General features: G+C 36.6%; 2 protein-coding genes across 2 annotated transcripts; both read left to right on the top strand.

Moving 5' to 3' along the window:
- The first annotated feature begins 4,783 nt into the window (after positions 1–4,783).
- On the top strand, positions 4,784–6,207 carry LOC106135703 (uncharacterized). The gene is given in 3 exon segments (XM_013336071.2): positions 4,784–4,978; positions 5,325–5,594; positions 6,034–6,207. Coding segments are annotated over 3 exon segments (639 nt in total).
- Positions 6,208–18,988: 12,781 nt separating this feature from the next.
- On the top strand, positions 18,989–20,875 carry LOC106135672 (inhibin beta chain). Its single transcript, XM_013336034.1, has 2 exons — positions 18,989–19,016; positions 20,154–20,875. The coding sequence occupies exons 1-2, from the start codon at positions 18,989–18,991 to the stop codon at positions 20,873–20,875; spliced, it is 750 nt and encodes a 249-aa protein (XP_013191488.1).
- The last annotated feature ends 681 nt before the right edge of the window (positions 20,876–21,556 follow it).

Raw genomic sequence — 21,556 nt, 5'->3', positions numbered from 1 at the left:
TTTTCGCCTTTGAACCACATGTACTTATACCGTATCGTATGGTTAAGTTACTATTCCTTAACATACGTCTAAAGAACTTTTATTTGGGGATAGCTTCTGTCCGCCAGATAGTGACTTATACCTACGTCTTTATTTACTGGGGACTTAGGAACAGTAGAAGGCCATACCCGTGGTAAAGTGGGTCAAAAGCTTTAGGTTGGTACCACTGAGAGAATAATAGTGAAAACTATACCTATTTATACCAAAGAACAAGGCTGGCTGACTCATCAGCGCCCAGTCTAAACTATAGAGTCGGCACTATCATTTTGTGCATAATACTCGTATAGATTTAGGTAATCATATTGTATTTTTGACTATTTTTGGCTGGTGGGACAAAGTGGAACAATTCATTTCAAGTACACTCGACAAAAGAGAGCGCCGTCTAGGAAACTACTTATTGAAGACATGAGGTACTTATGGAATTATTTACGTTCTACCTAGCTATCCATCTTATAGCCATCTATACATACTCGTATATTTAAACAGTAACTAATCGATGTACAATTTCAGAATTTATCGCTGGCTAATATAGTCTACTGATCGATTGTTGTAATACTATATTATTTCATTTTCTATGGCTATCCTGTTGAGATTTTCGCCATTTCATAGTTCTTAGTGAAGTAGGGCGAAATGTTTGATTGAGTTCACTTATCTCAAAATAATGTTTTTTCTCCTTATATCACCATACATAAAATCACACCGAGAGGCAGAGTCTAAATATATTTCTTTGCACCAATCCCACAATAAGTACCTATTTACATAGGTATATTTACTTGAAATGAGAAAAGTTTTGTGTGTGTGTTAAATTTGAACTCTAACAAGAGGCTTTGTAACTTCGTTTTGTACTTACTATGCGTACCACTAATAGAATATAACTATGTCTGTCATGTTCAGAGCGGACAGCGAATATAGGGAATTGGATAACTTTCTAATTCAGGACAATGATAAAGTGAGAGCAGCGTTTCATAGACAACCCCTCTATCATTATTTAGCTAAAGTATAATGTACAGTTAAACCACCAAAAGATTACTCTTGTACTAAGATATGTTTTTGTACTTCGCAGACGTCCAGTTCTGTACGTCCGCGTAAAAGATAAGTAAATTACATTCAGGCGGGAATTTTGGAAAATCTTTTAGTGCATCCACGTAGTTACAGTCAGTCAATCAGTGTCTTCTTTGGTAGGTATGTAAGATTAGATACCTAGTGCGAAGCCTGGTTTAAAAAATGATAATATGATATATGCAATTGAAAATAAACTGCTAATCAAAAGATATAACATTATCAAGTGATGTTGAAATGTCCCATATTAATGAATTTCGATACATTAACATTAGTAAAGTAACAGGCAGTCTATTAAACCCTGAGGAGTTTAATTGCGTTTCTACGTTAAAATATTCTTTGACGGGAAGGGGCGCGCGACGCCAGGGCGGCCGCCTTATCAGTGCGCAGCGGACGGTCGTGGGCGGCGTACGCGGTAAGTTCAACTTACAACCTTTTCACTACTACATTACTATAAATACAACTAGATTTATTACTCAAAAATACGTTAAACTTAACTGGTCACATAGTGATCGTTTTTTAATATAAGGTTAAGTAATAAAAGTGGATGTATGTATGGCTATAGAACTGAATAGTGGTATTGTCCATCGTTCATTGGTGGAAGCTGAATAATTCGAGGCATTGCGAGCATTCGTTTTATGAAGTGCTGATGCTCGACGATATTTGATTTTGGCTCAGAACTGAGACTTTATTTCTGTTATGAAACCTGCGCTCGGAAGGTTTCTTTGATACACTTAATTTTTAAAGGCATAAGTTATTGAAATATTTTTACAGAAATATATTATCACGCTTCTGTTGCTAATGGAAAAGACAGAATCTTGAATACAAAAATTACAGTAAGCTCGTTGTGGACTGAAGAAAAAAAACTCTGATGTACCAATTTCAACAAATGCAAAATCTTAGTAGCACAGTTCATCGACTTTAACCTTCACGGGAAGAAAAGCTACTGAAAAAAAAATAATAATTATAAACCTGAACGTGGCTTTTCAGTTTTTTTCGAGATGGTGGGCCCTGTCTATCCCGTAAGAGATAAGGTGGTGATTTTTCTTTTTGACATACACTCATATAGGTAGTGTATGTTAATAAGAAAAAAACGACCTCCAACGTAACATGGGCTTAATTTTGGAATATTTTTTAAAGATCCAAGCGTTCGTAGCGTGACCTACAGCAATTTATGCACCCTTGGTTTTTTCGTGTTAACTTTCTCGTAAATCTTGAAAAAAGTCGTAAAATATATTTTATAAGCCTTTTCTTTTGGTTTGGTATTGTTTGATTTTTTATATCATTAAACACAAATTCATTTATGTAAGGATACCAGGCACTACCTACCTGCGTCTATCTGAATCTCAATTCCATTCAGCTGAACCTGGCCTTCAAATATTTTCGAGTCTTTTGACTCTGTGGGGTACACAGAGTCAAAAGATTCGAAAATATTTGAATTTTGTAAGGGATACATATAGGTACTGTTATAAAAATATACTTTTGACAAAATTCTGTAGGTACAAGGGCTTTGTATATATGGTGTGTTTTTGAATCGTAGCATTACTCGTATACTTTCGTAGCACTGTAAACTCGTAGCGCCGAATGTTCGTAGAAGTGTGGACTCGTAGCACTCGTAGCAATTTCTCTCTTTTAATTTCACTCCCAGTAATTTGCAATAAAGCTGGAGCCTGAAAGCATAGAAAAATGAATATAAAAGGTACTTATTTCACAATTTGAGTTAGCTCCAAAGTAAGACCGATAATTTCTTACCGCTTCTAAAAAAATATCACTCACGAAAGGTTCTGGTGGTCATAAAAGGTCGTTTATTTCCCGGCATTAACTGATTTTCATTATTGGCATTTTATAGATACTGCCTTACCAATATAGAAAAGCGTTAGAATTAATTATAATTTTAATAACAATCTCGAATCTTTACAAATAATTTATGAACGCGAAAGTAATATGGATTGGGTGGCCTTGTCAAAAATTTCATCGTAATGGGTCGGGCTTGAAGCGGGGACCGCGGGGGCCGCATTCCTCACTGCCTCCCTGACAAACCCTCTTCAATAAGGAGACGATGCCAATGAGGTACCTACTTACGAAGAATTTGCACGCACAAGTTTGTAGATAGTTATGCCAAGGTCACATTTTTAATGCAGAAAGAATATACCTAGGTTTGTTTTTGTAGAATGTGTTTCTGAAAATTTTGATTATCCTATACTGTTAAAAATTTCAACGAAATCGTAAGAGCCTTTGATATTGTATATTTATATATATTTTTACTGGCGTTCTTGAAAATGTTGTAAGGTTTTAATGTTTTTCTTCGTTTTTAATATTTTATAAGGTTTTTCTGTATGTAGGTCTCTTTGTTTGTATGTGCAATTATCTCGGGTTTCGCTGAACCGATTTTAATGCGGTTTTCAGGAAAGTGTTTATTACACTTAAGAGAAAGTTTAAGAAATTTAACCGACTTCAAAAAAAAGAGGATATCGATTGGCAGCGGTTCTCTTTTTTTTACAAAAATTATTATATGGTTGTCCACCGAGCACCACTTGGTCACCCTGATGACCATGATGATTATGAGTGTTTTAAAGTTAGTGTCAGATTAATTTGTTTATCATGAAAAATAGAAAAAAAGGTGCTCTACTACAAAATATTTTTTTTTAATGGAAAATAAATAAGGCCTTTCTTCTCGGTTCAGGAGTCTCCTGAAACAAACCTTAATTCCGTATTCACCTACTTTGTGGTATGCCAATTTGTTTTTAAGTAATGAACTGGATTTAATCTGATGATATTTGGCACGGAGACAGACAAAAGGAGGCTTCAAAAAGCTTTTTTTGCTGGAAATTCCCACGCTAGCTATTAGCCAAAGCTAGCACATAAATAAACACAACCTACTAAGCCTTGTCATAGTATTCCCCGCCACGTTGTTTTGTGTGCCTTCCCCGAAACGACCTTGTGCCCAACGACCCGGCGAGAAACTGATTAATTTACTATGATGTCGTTGGAAAACATAATATGATGTAGCTTTCACTGGCATAGAAGCCTTTATTGTGTAAATTCATATCAATTAATACAGGGTAGGTACTAATGATGATGTTATTATTATTAAATCAATACTAACATTAGTACGTAAATTATTATGTACCTACAATTAACATTTAAAGCCACTGCTCACTCTTGTGGACGAGTGCGAAAATAGTAGTCATAATTTATTGTAAAAGTCATCGTTTGGCATAAATTTTCATATGTAAGACGTTATGAGCTACGATAATTATGCTAAAAAAACGTATGGTATCCAACATAGACCCGTGTATAACAGGCACCAAACGTACCATAGAAACCTTCGAACAATCTCATAAAGTCGAGAAATGAAATAAAACCGGTGATAGATTAGGACGTGTTGACGACAGGGGCTCGGCTCCCGGCTCAATACCCGCCCAATAGGACCTTGACCTCAGACGTGCCCTTATTCAATAGATACATCGACCGACATTTATATAGCTAGATACTGGAAGTTCACCCATTTGTATGAAACCAAGCGTGTCAGTCAGGCTTACAATTTAGGAAAGTTCAGTGACTTTAATATTGCATCTGCAGCCGTAAATATTCACGTTTACAGTAAATATTTCTTTCAAATACTTCATGCAATTGCCATTGATTTTCTTTATTAAATCAAGCTTACTAAATTTTTCCAGAGATGATGCGTTTCGTGACAATAACCCCGGACATGTCGGAGGGAGTCCTGCAGCACCTCCGGGACAGTTTCTTCGCAGACGAGCCCCTGAACAAGGCTGTGGGGCTCTGTGAAAGGGGGCAGCCCCACGCGGCCCTAGAGAGACTTTGTACTGCCACCATGGCTGATGGGATGTCCATTGCTGTTGTGGAAGGTGACGTGGTGAGTCCAACACATTTTGAATATACCTGATGATAAGAAAAAAAGGCATTATCTGCTGACGAGATCCTGGATGAAGATATAAGGCTTCGTAAACAGGGGCAACTCCATAAAGCTTTAAAAGGTTGGGTCAATATGGCTGATATGTCGTATTGAGTCCAATATTCTGCCGAATCTTAAATAGCCTAAACTGATATCGACAGGCGGAGGGCACGCAAATTGAACCACTTGTCAAAGAAGTCACGCTGTCCGAGATGGATGGATTGTCAAACACAGATGAATCTCACTCACCCATAAACAAAAATATGTTGCTTATTTTGTTTATATAAAAAAAAATCTATAATTCCAGGTCCTTGGTGTGGCGCTGAACGGGATCTTATGACCAGGAGACATCGAGCAGTCAATCGAGAAAATTCAGCAGTCTTCCGATGAGAAGTACAATAAGATCTTCACCATACTCTACACTGTCAGCCGAGATCTGGATTTGTTCGGGACCTATGAAGTGGACAAGATTCTGGAGTGCAGGATCATATCTGTATCAGAACAGGCCAGGGGAAGGGGACTGGCCAAAGAACTTATGAGGAGAAGCATAGAAACGGCCGTTCAGAAAGGTTTCAAGGTATGTTTTTATATTGCCTTTAGAGTCTGACTTTATATTAATTTTAATATGTACGTACTTACTACAAATACTTTTATACAATATTTGGATACACACATCAACTCTTTGAGCCAATAGTTATTAAACATTTTTGAAGCCCATTTATAATTAGGATTCAGAGAGTTACAAATTGCCACCCCATGTCGACATAAAGAAGAATCTTTGTCGCATTGTTTGAATTGAACAAACAGTAGAAATGAACAGCAAATACTTTATTCTTCGCTAATAGCTCAAAATGGAATTAAATAAATATGCTTATTACTACCAGTAGGTATTAGTCTTTAAACATCTTTGAAAGGAATGAAGTGATAGAATCATTTCATCTTTTGATTGCATTTTCATTCCAAAATGCCGGAAACTATACAGCACGGAAAATAATAATTATTTTCTTTAATTCCAGCTATTCAAAGTGGACGCGACCGGCTGCTTCTCCCAAAGGATCTGCAGCAGCCTTGGTCTCCGGGAGCTGCGCAAGATCCGCTATGCCGAGTACTGCGACGACGCCGGGCACCCTATTTTCAAAGTGGACCCTCCTCATGACGCGCTTTCCGTCATGGTCTTAGAGATTCCTTAGATCAGGGGTCAACAGTTATTTTGAAGGTTTTATTTCATCTTTAAAAATGACCGTCGCGGTCTGAATAGAAAACGTCCAATGAAAGTTACACAGACATAGATCTGGCTAAATACTGTCAGATATCTGTTTTATAGGCAGAAATCTTAGAGCGTCGGTAGTCAAAGCGTTAAGGTTCCCGATACGTGGTTAATTTTGTTTTACGTGTGTAAAGTTGAGACACAAATTCAAATCCTTCCCCGGCAATGTATTCGTACCAATGTGGCGACGGCCTCTGTGGCGCAGCGGTAGTACGCACTGTCTGTGACACCGGAGGTCCCGGGTTCGAATCCCGGCCAGGACATTAGGAGAAAAGAACTTTTTCTGATTGGCCTGAGTCTTGGATGTTTATCTATATAAGTATTTATTATCAAATATAGTACCGTTGAGTTAGTATCTCGTAACACAAATCTCGAACTTACTTCGAGGCTAACTCAATCTGTGTAATTTGTCCCGTATATATTCAATGATAAGTTTGAGTGCGATGTTCTTAGATAAAAACCCCGATTAGGGAAAACATCGTGGAACAACGAAACTGAATGTAAAATCATGAACCATTATGGGTTAGGTTCACCTGCAAAAGGTTGCGGAGATCAAACAGGAACCGAATCAAGGTCAGAATCACTCACCAGGGTTCAGGGGAAAAGGTGAAAATAACGCGTATCATGTTGTTTTTTGCTTACTGTGAAGTAAACAAGGCACGTTATGCAACTTATTTGGTAGTTTTACCAAACAATGCGATACCTAACATATTTTTATTTAACATAAACACTGAAGAACAGTTTCGCAAAGAGGTTTAATTTGCAATTACATGGATCAGGCGGTTACCATTGGCACGCAAAGTACCTACATTTATGAGCGATGTCTAGCCAAATCAATGTCTGTTATTAAAGTCTGCACAAAATTAATTGGAACCCCCATAGGTTCTAACCAAGTAGACGTTGTGAATCGTATAACCAACAGTATTAATATGTTGCTGAAAATTGTAAGACAATATGTTGATATATTTTATTGAATTAAGTTTAGATGTGTAAAAGTATATCCATGTGTAAAGCAAAACACCTGTATTTAATAAAAAAAAGTAGGTAATATGTATGTAATACTTACTGTAAGTGCGTATTCCAATTGATTTAATTTTCGTAAATAAAAGTTATTGAATCATTTATTAGTCAAAATGTATTCAAATCCAATAAATCTTTTGGCCGGAATATTAGATCTATAGAATGTTGAAATTTTCTTTCGCAAATGGACCCATAACCTGAAAGAAAAAACTAGTTAGAATTCTAGAGTATCACAGTATATTTAGGGCTTTCCGACCATCCCGTATGAGAGCTAGTACATGAATCAGATTTGATAATGTTATTTGAAACAGAGCTTTACAGTATTTTATTTTTCGTTTACAAATAGAGTAACAATACCTATCTTATGTTTCTTAGTGAAGTAAAATATCAAAACTACTTCTTGAAAAAAAAATGTAATTCTGTTATTATTTTTATATTTTCACTACATAGTGATTTGCTTCAGATATTTTAAGCTATGCTAGGATAATGTGTGATTATGTGGCACAAAATTATAACACAAATTATATTTAGGTTTTATGCCACTTTTTGTATGTATATACAAAAAGTGGTGGTTGAATTTTGGAAAAGTGATTTTCGATACTGAAAATATTGTGGTAAGTACTCAATAGTAGGTAAAGTCTGTTCTGGTTGTCAAATATCTTTGAAATTATAATAGCTTAGTCAGACATAGATATAAACATTACATTGTACTTGAAACTTTAGGAATGATGTGTCATTGTCTTGCATCGCACGCATTTTTCTATGTAGTTGTAAACCTATAATCAAAATTGAAAAGTATTGATTGTGAATGTAATTGTCATTTATCAGTATTCAGACGCAAATTGCAACAAAACGTTAGAGGCTTCAGGTCTATTTTAGGAATTAATTTTTTTAATAATAGGAAATAATTTATTATCAAGTAAATCATAGATACTTACATACTTACTTACAATTAAGTACAATTTGAATGAACTTTTATACAAGAGAATATACTCTTTCTTAAAACATTCTTTAAAAATACTTATTTATGGAACTCGAACTTGGTAGTATTTTTTTGTAATAAACCTACTTATGCGCACAATTTATTGATCATGTCATTTTGAGATTTATAATATCCTGTAAAGAAAATTTATTTATTTATTTTAATACGTTAAAAATATTTGTAAACTATATTACTAACGCTCGAACACGTATTTACATTTATAACGTAATAGTATAATTTATCAATAAAAAACAATTAAACATTTATATATGTCGTTTTGTAGGATGTTTACACACTAATGTTATATTTTATAGTAGTGATTTTAATGTGTACCTCTCTCTCTACACTTATCTATAACAATGTATTTATCAATGTTAGATGAAATTAGCAAAGCGGAATTGTTAAAGTTGTATTGGAAATGAATAAAAAAATATTGAAAATACATTTCACATTGTAAAAAATTATTTACATCATTCCTCTATTAAAATCCAGATGTATTCCAGCAAGATTCTACGGAATGCGTATCCTATTCTGGGAAATAATTTCAAGATGGTTTTTAAAGTTGTTTCCCTGCTTGACACGAAGTCACTAAAGTGATACTTTTTAAAGTATCACTTATGTGACTTCGTTAAGTTAACTTCGTTAGTAAGTAAAAATTAACGGCATTTATGCCGTTAATTTTTACTTATATCCATATTTACTTTCATAAATTCTATATCGTTATTGCAATATCCATCCATATAATCACGTCTATATCTCTTGCGGGGTAAACAGAGCCAATTTCCATACGAATACATAAAAAATATATACCACCGAGAAGGACAAAGGGTGCCTTTCATGCCGGATAGAGTACCTATTATATCTAATAGTTTAGTAATAATAAACTATGATGAGCGCCGGCGAAGCCGCGGAATAAGCTAGTGTTTTGATAAAATGTTTTAAACCTAAAAGCTTACCATCACCTTCCTATACTTAGACATTTTCTTTGCGTTTTTCTTGTTAAAAGCCCGGTTGCGTACTCACCTGTAATCCTGATACAGGTTCATCAATAATAAATAAAAGATCAATATTTTATTTGATATCACAAACTTAACTATACTACATAAGTAACAGGATTTTACAATCATGATTACGAATACCTAATCATCCGCTGGTCTGAATGCAAAAGTATCTCCGCAAACTTTTTTCTCGCCGTAAGAGCATCTCATTCGTTTTCTAATTAAAACGCTCTACGGCTACTTTATATGAAAATACCGAAAAATATTTAAATTAAACACGTTGTGTTGGAGCTGAAGCAAGAATAAAACATGAATCGAATCATTAAATTATACACAAAAATACGAAGATTCCTTTGAAAACACAGCGAAAGTCTATTTATAACTGCGTAGGCAATGGGCGCCGTGAATTGTAAAATTTATGAAGGTCTTTCATCAGATCGATAAGCTGAAAACGCTTTTAGTTTGAAATGCAGTTTTAAGTAAAGCTTTTGAAATTGAACACATCATTTACATTCTTAAACATAGCGATATTATGGCGAAATTGATTTGGTATGGATATGTGGGTAATTTTTGATACATACATACATATAATCACGTCTATATTCCTTGCGGGGTAGACAGAGCCAACAGTCTTGAAAATACTGATAGGCCACGTTCAGCTATTTGGCTTTAAGATAGAATTGAGATAGTGACAGGTTGCTAGCCCATCGCCTTAAAAGAAGAATCCCAAGTTTATAAGCCTACCCCTTAGTCGCCTTTTACGACGTACTTGGTACGACGTAGTTTAAATTGTGGTAGGTTTCTTAATCTAGGCGATTAAGACCACCCATCGCCAAAAAAATAATTCCAAGTTTAGTCGCCTTTTATGATATCCATGGGAAAGAGACGGAGTGGTCCTATTCTTTTTTGTAATGGCGCCGAGAACCATACGGCACGGCAGTTTTTGATAATAGTGATATAAAAGGGTACTCACCATTACCCACGATAAGGGAAAAAATCTGCATCTCAACTAGACATCATTCCTCTGGCGTAAGTCTCAATTACTTTCTCACCTGTCTCAGCAAAGATTCCGGGGTGGGCCGTCACGTGAAGTCGAAATGTCAGGTTTTACCACGCGTTTTACAAAGAGTTTCCTTTGACCTTCGTAAATTTTGCAGGGGAACTTAGCACGTAATTAAATTGCCTGAATGTTCAAATTTCCTTACAACGTTAGAGCATTGGTTAACAATCAAACTAATAAATACCTACTTAAAAAAACTCTTTTCTGAGTTATACAGGTAAGTATAGTATCATTTATTCACGGCGACATTAGAATATGGCAATATGGTCTGGGGGTGCACAAAACTGGGATTCCCGCGGGAACGGAAATTTATAGAATTTTCACTTAACGCCAGCGTAGGTACTCTGTAGATTTTCTATATAAAATGAATAAAAAAAAACCGCACAGGACGTTTACTATCGACCTTGTAACGGGCTCTGAAATGAGCTTAAAATAAATATGGCTATTTTATTTTTTATCAGGAAGTATTTATTACGTATTTATATTTAAGCGGTTGACTACTTTGACCATATTTTCCTGTATAATTTCCCTCAAAGGGATCTAAAAATGCCTGACGTGTAACGTCTGGAAGAGTTTAACATAATTTGTTGCTATGCCACCCGTTATATCTTGAACCATAAATTTTCTACAAATAATTTACAGTTAATTCGGTATTAGCTACATACCTTACATTTGTAACGTGTTTATCCCTTACGCCGTCGTGTGGTTCCCAGCACAAGAATAAGACCACTCCTTATCTTTTCCATAGATGTCGTAAAAGGTGACTATGGGAATACTAATAAATTTGGTATTTTTTTGTAGACGATGGGCTAGCAAAGTGTCACTATTTGAATCTCAATTCAATCAAGCAAGCTGACCGTGGACTTTCAGTCTTTACGAGATAGACAGAGCCAACAAGGTTTGTCCATCCCGTAAGAGATAAAGACGTGATTATATGAATGTATGTAAATTAAGTCCGTTTAAGATGTAGTTGTTATTCAAACGCCAAGTTTCATCCAAATTATTCCATCGGCGACTGAACAAACATTTGGCAGCGGGCCGCACGCAGCAAGTAGAATAATGAAATAACAGCGGCGCCGCGCAGTCGGGAAATACAAGTAAGTGGCGGCTGGGGCGCTGCCAACGAATGATTGAAACGCACGGGAGAGAGGAGCTGAATCTGGACAAAATGACATTAAAAATTAAACAAATATTGTTTTGTTCAGGATGCTCCTTCTTATTACTTATCTAGTTTCTGGGTACTCCATCGGGGAAGAGGAGTAATATTATATTATGTAATATATTTTTCTACATACATACATAATCACGTCTATATTCCTTGCAGGGTAGACAGAGCCAACAGTCTTGAATACTGATAGCCTACGTTCAGCTGTTTAGCTTAATATTAGTAAATTCTTCTTACTGGCGTTAATGGCGATCATATCCTCACCTTTCTAAAGAGGAGTCCGTGGTGCGTCTTTTGACAATACTTTTGCAACCTTTGTAGGTAGGATCCTATAATGGTGTACAAATAAAATGCTTCTACACCCAACTTAACAAAAATAAACTGTCAAATTGCTTAAGTGGTGACTGGGGCAAACTTTATTTAGCTGATTTATACATATACAAATGCTTTATACATACATTGAAGTAGGTATAAGGTGGTACTCAAAGTACTAATTTCGTATCAAACTTATTGACGCTATGACCTCAATGCGTGAATTTTTGTGCAAACAATTTGCTACGAACACGCTACGAAGCTACGAGCTACGGCCTACGCAGCTACGAGGCGTAGCGCCGAACAAGAAAAAAATAAATTAATTTTGTGTATTTTGCATTGCGTACCAAATTTAGTAGCATTTAAATTATGTTAATAATGTTCTCCTTAAATATTTAAATAATTGGTTAAATGAAAGTCGGGCCACCCACGCTGTTTGAATTTCATTTAATAAAGCCATTTTTATCGTCACTAGCTATTGCCCGTGACTTCGTATGTTATTTATTATAGTTCTCGTATAATTTTTAGGGATTCTAAAGTTGGCGTCAATTTTGATAATACAATTTTGTCTTCTTGACCCAGAAGTATTATCGTTGCCTGACATTCAAGTCATCATCTCTCATCTTTTTTATAAATTTTTCACAGATAGGCTATAATTTAGTCCTAGATCAGTTTCAGTCACAATATTCCGAATTCTCCAGGAAATATGTGCTGCTGAGGATAGGTATATTAGCAAGCTTCGTATGATAAAGACACCATATAGAGAGTAAATGACAAAAGGTGCAACTCGGCTCATCTCATGAGAGTGAGATTAGTCTCACTGGCGTTAGCGCCAGAGAAGTAGAAAGTCTTAGTCTGAGCAACTTTTGCACGTGACCGAAAAATTAGTCTATAAGACTATATAATTAACATCTAGCGAATTGAAAAGTGGGAGACGGTATTGAGTAGGAGCTAAGTTATTTCAGTTTTAATTTTTCTCTCTTTTAATCTCTTTTGTGATTGTTACTACAGTTATACGTTTATTTTATGGGACGACACTACAACTACAGTGTACTTGTAAGTAAAGCTGTTCATATACCTTATCTTCTTTAAAATGCGGATATCCGTGTAATCTGGGGTACACCTGCTTCTAATACTAAAATGTTTGTTCCGTGCAACATTTGTTTCAGTCATATTTTTATATTAATTATGTTTATTTAAGTTGATTAGAAATACATTTAACTGCATTATTTTAAATTTTACGTAAGTAGGTAATGTCATGAGCATATTTTAAGTTCATCATTAACTTTTTGTCTTCTTCATACTATCCAAATGCAGTCAGCATATTAATGACACATTTTACGGTCAGGTTACCAGCCTTTTTATCCTTTACTTGCCTCTTACAACTACCACAGGAAGAAAAAGAACAACACCAATTCTTTTCTACTCAGCAAACATAATCGAAAAGCGTGCCTATACTGACAAAGACATTACGTAAACGGAGTCAACGATCTAGACGCCAAAAAATGGCGAATTCCTCCCCTGTTACCTCCAGCTGAATCATCCTGGCATCCCCTCGGGTATATAAGCGTGTGGGGTTCCCCACGACACGTCAGTCCGCTGACGACATTGGAGGGAGAGGTGCTCGCGGCACGATGGCAAACTTTTTACGACGCGCGCAGAACCAAAACTTTCCCGTTTGATTTTAAAGGTGAGGTTTTTTGATTATTTCGTTATACAATTAGTGCACACACAGATGTCTTTTATTTTATTAGTTTAAGTTTATAGAATTTACATTTTAAAATACTCGTATAAAATTTGGTATTTACTTTGAATTCTAAACTATCTGCACTTATAACAAACAGATTTACTAATACCCGTTTTATTTTCAAAAATAGGTTTTAATCAACAAAAATTTCGTAAATTATTTTATCGGTACATTATTTATATTAAAATACCGATAGGATACAATTCAGCACTAGACACATATATCATCACGTTCTTACCCTTTACGGGAAGACAGAACCTACACAATCTGTAAAAGACTGACATGTCACGTTCAGCTGTAGTACTCCATACAATTACGGTCGTAAACCACTTTCAGTTGACTCATGTTATAGATCGAAAAAATTAAACAACGTTTATAAATAAGGCCGTTTATTTCTGTAAACGAAACCCTATTAAAAACCAACATCATTACCATATACAGCACTTAACCTGGGAAATATAAGTATGGATTAAGGAAAGCTGTGTCGGATTATTGTATTAGTGGAACACCAATCGTGGGAACGGACATGTGAGCCACGAAGGTGGTATTTAAACCAAAAGTAGGTAATTAGATTAAGCCTCCTAGTTAATAATTAGCTTCAACACGAAATAGAACAAGTGGCGCTTTCCCGCGTTTTTACGTAGGTACCTACTTATAAATTGAATCTTAAAATAACACGCCAATGGATTAATATTGAAAGAATTGATAATACATTTGTTTTTTTTGGAAATTCTTTATTGTAGTAAAATCAAAATTACTGATTTATTCATAGAAGAGTTCTTTTCCTGTAAACCAAATAACTGAAAGGATAAGACTATGCAGGTCATTTCAGATTCGATATACATATAATGAATACATTTGTGTTAAATAAGTATGTAAGGTTCTACATGTTTTGCCTACTTCTACATGTTTTGAAGTTTATATCTACGCGTGCGAAGATTTAGCAAGCCACTAGTGTAAAGTACACCTGATATGATCAAGTTATGTTGAATATAGTTATAAATTTGTTAGCAATAATACTAAAAAACGCTTCGTAAAAATTTTAAGAATAATTTCTCTGCTATCCCTTTAAGCTTTCTTTCTCGGCAATCCTTTGTGTGGAGTGTCGTCAATATGTCAATAACTTAAAATAAACAAGGTCGAGCAAAAGGTTAATCGTCCTTCGCTATTCTGTTGCAAAAATACGAGTAATGAGCTCGCGTGGGTGTGAATGTGTATTATAAACATAGCCTTCATTGATCTCTACATTATGATAGACATTTATTGATTGAGAGAATTGCATTAACATACATACATATCCTTTACGGGGTAGACAGATTTGACCAGACCAACAGTCTTGAAAAGACTGATAGACCACATTCAGCTGTTTGGCTTAATGATAGATTGAGATTCAAAAAGTGACAGGTTGCTAGCCCATTGCCTAAAAGAAGAATCCAAAGTTTATAAGCCTAACCCATCGCCTTTTACGACATCCATCATCAACAAACGAAAGAAGTATGCTTTGATAGTTACAAGTAAATATGTAGTCTCTGAATACTTCTCCTGGATAGAGGCTTCTACCAAGTAAATATGTAGTCTCTGAATACTTCTCCCGGATAGAGGCTTCTACTTATACTTCTTGGGACCCAGAGGGACTCCATCTGACCTGACCTGAAAGATGAAATTTTTTTCGGCATATTTTCGTTCAATCATTTCATTCAAAAATCTCATCTCTTGTTCAAAGTTTGTGTAATTAAAATCATGATTAATGATATCAGAAAACTGTTTACAATACAATCTTTGCTAATCGAGACGTCCATGACCCAATCCGCCACAGTCCAAAGTTTTATCCCCAGCGTAGACTACATATATTGACGGAGATATAAAATTTATCTGCATTTAAAAATTTCTTATTATATTCATTGTGCATTTGAACATTGACTTAAATTTCTCTCCTTATTTTGTATAAATCGTTTCTTAAACGTATTCCGCTTCAAGGCATTCTCAGCTTTCCATTTCTTTACTTACTAAATCTATTTATACTCACAACTCAACGAAAAAGTAAAAGTACCCTATACAAAGTACTGAAGTACTTAACCCACTGAAGAACAAACTCTGTGGCTTCAACTAATTATTGAATATCAATCGATATTTCACTTAATCAAATATATAAGTAGTTCGCATTAAGTACCGGAAAATCAATAATATTGAATCACTTAATTACTGTTATTATACGAAATAATAAACTCGTAATATTTTTATATGGAAACGTTTAAAATAATTGTTCTTTTTTTGTTTGATTTGTTTCAACTTTACTGAAACGTTATGTCTGTTTTTATGTTTATAATATAGGTATTCTTATGGGTATCCCTAGGTCTGCCTATAACCATGATCGAGGAGTGCTAAGTCAGTTATTTCCAAACACGGGGTAGGTCAATGGTTTAGGTTGCAGACATAAAAGTTGATCTTTTCATCTTAATTAAATCAATTAACCATAACAATTTGTTTTAATTCCCTCGTCCACATCGCTATTCTAAGTTTGAATAATTGTGAAGTTGACGTTATTGAAGAAAATGCTGCACTGCAGTTTGTTACCGCTTCTTCAGCACTGATGCATTGGAAGCGGTAGTAAACTTAGTTTAAAGTAATTGATTTATTGAACCAATGGTGTGAAACCAAAAGATGTTACTTTTTTAAGTGATGTTGAAATGTCTACTTTCTTAACTTAAACAAACATCGATAAAACCGTTATTCAGTCATTGAGGATTGATTGGGATTATTTTTGTGTGAAAAATAAACTTATTTGCAAGTTAATAAGATTTATCCCATTAATTTATCTATCAAAAGACGCGTGTAAAAAAATATAAGACTTTTGCCCAACAGTGGAACTAGACAAAAAGACATTGCGTGACACTTACGATAAGCTTGCGATCTTTGCGGCCCAGTAGTGAAATAATACTTACGTTTTGTCATAAAATAAGGTAACTTGTCTCAATATGTCTCAGTAGCTTGCCTTCACGCAAATAGCTCGTCAACTGTTAAGGGTTCCACACTAACCCAGCTGAAGAAAAAACCGTTCTTTGAAATTGTTTAGTTTTATTGTCATAAAAAAAAACAATTTTTTAATGTTAAAATGGGATGAGCTACGAAATATATCGTATCAATCGTCATAATTAGCTTTTTATTTTCCAGTAAAGTAACATATGATCATTTATCACTCTATGCTTTCCTACGGATGTCGTTGTAGGCGGCTGAAAAATCAAAGCATTTACTAACTTATTTGTCGTTTGAAATTCTTGAGAATGTAATATTGGCACGCAAACAACTAAAAACTTATGCAAAATCGAAGAAGGTTATAATTTTCAAAACAGAAAGAGTTCCCCTTTACGTCAATGGGAGGGTAAACTTAAACCAAATTTACGTTATAAAAGAAAATACGGAACCTTACTAAGTACAAAAATAAATTTCAAAACTTGTTGTTACACTACTTTGCTTTAGCCTAAATAAAGCAGTAACGTGTAATATACGATTTTCTTTTTGTGAAACGAAAGAATATTACATCACCTTGATGTTTGTAATGCCAAATTCTGTTCATAGGTTATCAGTAATTATAATAATAATAACAATTGCCACACTACGAATCTAACTAAGAAAATTGTTGATTTCCATCCCCTCAAACCGTAAATGTTAGAGGTTTATACCTAAAGGCTTACAACTTGGAAATGTTCTTTAAGGCGACAGGCTAGTAACCTGTCAATGAATCTCAATTCTATAACTGCACGTGGCCTATCAGTCTTTTCAAGACTTTTGGCTCTGTCTACCTCGCAAGGGATAGAGACCTGATTGTATGTATGTTTGTAGATTAAGTCTACTAAAGCTAACTAAAGCAGAACCTACTCATTATTAAACTATTTTTTTAAATTATAAAACTAGCAAGGCTTTCTTGCAAACTCAAATACTACAGTACGGAAGGCAAATGGGAAAACCACCTTATATGGAGTTAATACGGAGGAGAGCCAAAAATAAAGAAAGAAATAAAACTATACCTAAAGCTTTCGTTCGCGTTTCCGCCTGCGCAAAAAGTACCTACATTAAGTATGCAAAATCGAGACAACTGTGAAGAGGTAACAAACATACTTTCCCATGTAAAATAATACATTAATTACATCCCATGTAAATTAAAATTGGCAATCCATAATATATATATATATATATATATATATATATATTTTTTTCTTTTTTCAATATTAAATCTCATAAATATATAAATCTCCCGTGAACAATGTATTCTCCCGTCCACATTATATTCTAAGTATAATTTAATATTGTGAAGTTGACGTTGTTAAAGAAAATGCTGCAGTGCAGTTTGTTACCGCTTCTTCTGCACTGACGCCTTGGAAGCGGCAGTAAACTTAGTTTTTAAGTAATATATTTGACGTCAACCAAGTTGTTAAACCATACGACAATTATTAAGCGATATAATAATATCCTATAATAATGAATAAAAAATTTTGAATTTGAATTTGAATTGGAATTGAGATTACAGAGCCCATTCCCATGGCAAAACAATTCGGTCAACATAAATTACAGAAAAATTCCTTTAGGCCGCGCGGTCAAGAAGTAGTTTGGTAGAATCGATACGGTTGCATAACTGCATACGACACAGTGGCCCGGTCGATCCGTTGCAGTGAATTATTCAGACATAACCATGGCAATGGCTAATTTTAACACACCGTGTTCTAGTTGACGGAAAATTAATGTTATTGCGACCGACTTGATTTGTTGGATGTATAAAAATATGTGCCGTGTGGTTCCCGGCACCAATAGAACAAGAATAGGACCACTTCATCTCTTTCCCATGGATGTAGTCTAAGAGATAGGCTTATAAATTTGGCATTTTTCTTTTAGACGATGGGCTTGCAACTTGTCCCTAAATGAAACTCAGTTCTACTAAATATGGACGGAATTTTTACAGAACATTAAACTAATCGACCAGGTACAATGTATGACTCAATGTAGGTTAGGTTCTCCTGTAATGGTTGCGGAGGTCAGGCGGGAGTCGCTTCGTTTAAAAACCTGACTTACCCAATCTGGGATCATGTTCAAAAAGCGCGACAGGCTCTTCTCCTGAAAGGGAACGATGTTACCGAGACGATGGCCAAGAGGAAGACGACATACATGTATTCACTTTCTATCTCTTACGGGGTATATAAAGTCTGTACAACTCTACTACTTCTACTAAGACTGATGTCTTGAAAAGACTGATGTAGGTACTTACTTATACTCGCATACAATTCATTCGGAGATAAATTGGTCACTTTCAAAGAAGAACTACTTAATCCAACAGAGCCTAGTTATTCATAACCTTAAGCCGCTGTATTGTACGGCGATCTAATGAAATGGAGCGATGATTAGTGCAATGAATCGCACATTACAGAGAAATGGGCGCTTTGATCGTGGACCGCTCGGGTGATTCTGGTTACATCCGGGTCCTGCTGGGACTTATACTATATTAATACGTACTCATATACCTATCTGAATATCAAATCCATTATTACCTAAGCCTTAAGAACGAGTTTTCAAGACTATTGTTTGCCCGTTGTAAGGAATTAAGACGTGAAGTATGTATAAAGATTGCATTCCGTCACAATATTGTATTTACTGTGAATGTTACAAAGTAGTCTAAATAATCAAGTAGTAAATCTAAATCGTTTGTTAGTTGGCGTTAGGCAAAGTGCAGTTGTCTGCAAATACTTACTACGGCAAAAGCACCAAGGCTTTGGGTTCCGAGTGCTGAAAACGCAATCAGGGCTGCGAAGAAAGAAAAATAATATTTTCAACCAAAAATACCTTAAGAATGTACCTATTCGTTCTAGCTTACGTAACATTGTCTTTTAAACTTATGGTGGGTCTAAATAATTCAAATCCTATTTAATGTATTTGAATAGCTTTTTATAGCCCTTCCCAGCATATAATGAGTAAATTGTAGTACCTACTGTCTGCTTCCTTAAAGTAAGAAAGGTTTTTCTTCTTTTCAGATTCGCACTTCAGCCTGAGGTGACCGAAGCCACTCGGTTGTAAACTGAGCTCCCAGCGATGGAAATCCGTAGTTGACGATGTCTAACAGTTACAGCTTTTTACACTAGGCAATATTTGCAGTGCAATTTATTAAATGTTCTCATATCGACTTTAAACGAGCACGATTTTGCCTAGTATAAAAAGCTTAATATCATTTTATAGGTCAGTGCTAGCGGTCTCGATAGCTATGTTGTCAAGTAGCTCGGATAAATAATGTAGGGGTTTTAATATGAGAAGCAGATGTATGCACGGCTACCGCAAACATGACTTGTCTTGCACGCTCGAGCATTGTTCATAGCCGTGCGTGTGCGGCAACCGTGGGCGCGCAGCCTCAGCCAAAGGCGCCCACCGTGTACACTCTGCCATTAGAACATACTAAGTAAATTCACAATATATATTACCGAGGCCGCTAGGCAAAAGATGGGTCATTTGTTGTAGGTAGGAACTTAGGAATATTATTAGAGTCAAGTAAAAAGTGAACGATTTTATTTCACTAAAATTCAAAAAACGTACTGCTTTTCTGTGCAGGTGCTACATTGAATGGACAACGACTGATCGAGTTCCGGCTCGGTCCAGAGACCGACTCGGAGCAGGGAGAAGGGCTGGCGGTGGAGTCCGCCGAGCTCTTGGTGCGCGCGGAGACGATGCCGCGCAGGCGCCGGCTACGCTACACGCTATGGGCGTTCACCGTGAATGGCAACGCCAGCGTCGGGGAGCTTGCGGGCGCCTGCAAGCGGGATCCGTCCCGCATCTGGCAGCGCATGGACGTGACGGCCGCGGTGCGGCGGTGGACGCGGAGCGAGCGCACGCGCGGCCCGCTACGGCTGCTGCTGGACTGCAGCGGCTGCATGGGCCGCGTGCGGCTGCGGCTGGGCGGCGGGCAGGCGGCGCGCCCGCTCCTCCGGCTGCGGCTGCAACCGCCTCCCCCGCGCCGCCGCCGCGCGCTCGTCTGCGACGCCGCCAACCACGGCCGCTGCTGCCGCCAGACATACTACGTGAGCTTCCGCGCGCTGGGTTGGGACGACTGGATCGTCGCGCCGGAGGGCTACTACGCCAACTACTGTCGCGGCGCGTGTTCGCCTTTCCTCAACTACCACTCGCAGGTGGTGGAGGCGGCACGGCTAGAACGCGCCGCGTGCTGCGCGCCTGTGCGCTTCTCTGCGCTGTCGCTCATCTACTTCGGCGCCGACTCGAACATCATCAAGCGCGACCTGCCGGAGATGGTGGTCGAGGAATGCGATTGCCCGTAGCGGCGCCCCTGTACATAGCCTGCCGCTCCGCCCCGCGTCCCGCTCTACGCCGCAAACGCCGTGGCGTGCTTCTGCCGCTCTCGAATCCGATTTAATCCGAATCGATTATAAATAATATTCTCGACTTGTGTAATATTTTGTTCCTCGCGTTCGAAAGACTATATCCTAAAATCGATAAATAACACTATCTACACGGACGACGTCGCGTTCCCGTCTCGTGCGCTGCTCGTTTATCACTGCTATAAGCATATCGCAAACGACGGCATGTTCAGCATATCCTTCACCGCCTTCATAGGGTACGGTAGTAGTCGACGTTAGCTAATGTTTAGGCGGGCGCCGGCGCGGTTGACGCGTGAACGCGACGCCCCGTGTGTAGATGGCCTAAATAATTTAATACGCCGTTTTCTTTCACCCTGTTTGGTGATCGCTTGTAATTATTGTAAACTGTATTATAATAATTATTATAATTATATTAATAATAAATCAACTTTTTCATAATTATTATGACATCTTTTATTTCCCCAAACTTGATTCCCTGATATGTTCATTTACATCACTGTTAGTGTGATATTAATTCGTAATAAAAAAAGTACGGACATTAAAGACAAAAATATTTGACAAATATTGTACTTAAACAGTAGTAGGTAGCCACAATAACTTGTTACTTTGTTGTTGTTGTGA

Source organism: Amyelois transitella, chromosome 15 (assembly GCF_032362555.1).
Source record: "Amyelois transitella isolate CPQ chromosome 15, ilAmyTran1.1, whole genome shotgun sequence".
NCBI lineage: Eukaryota > Metazoa > Arthropoda > Insecta > Lepidoptera > Pyralidae > Amyelois > Amyelois transitella.
This window is presented reverse-complemented; position numbering and strand designations above follow the sequence as displayed.

Excerpts from the sequence above, each read along its gene's own strand:
- LOC106135672 (XM_013336034.1), top strand. The coding sequence starts at position 18,989 with ATGGGCGCTTTGATCGTGGACCGCTCGG. Across the intron at positions 19,017-20,153 it reads TTTGATCGTGGACCGCTCGG|GTGCTACATTGAATGGACAA; the intron begins GTGATTCTGGTT and ends TTTTCTGTGCAG.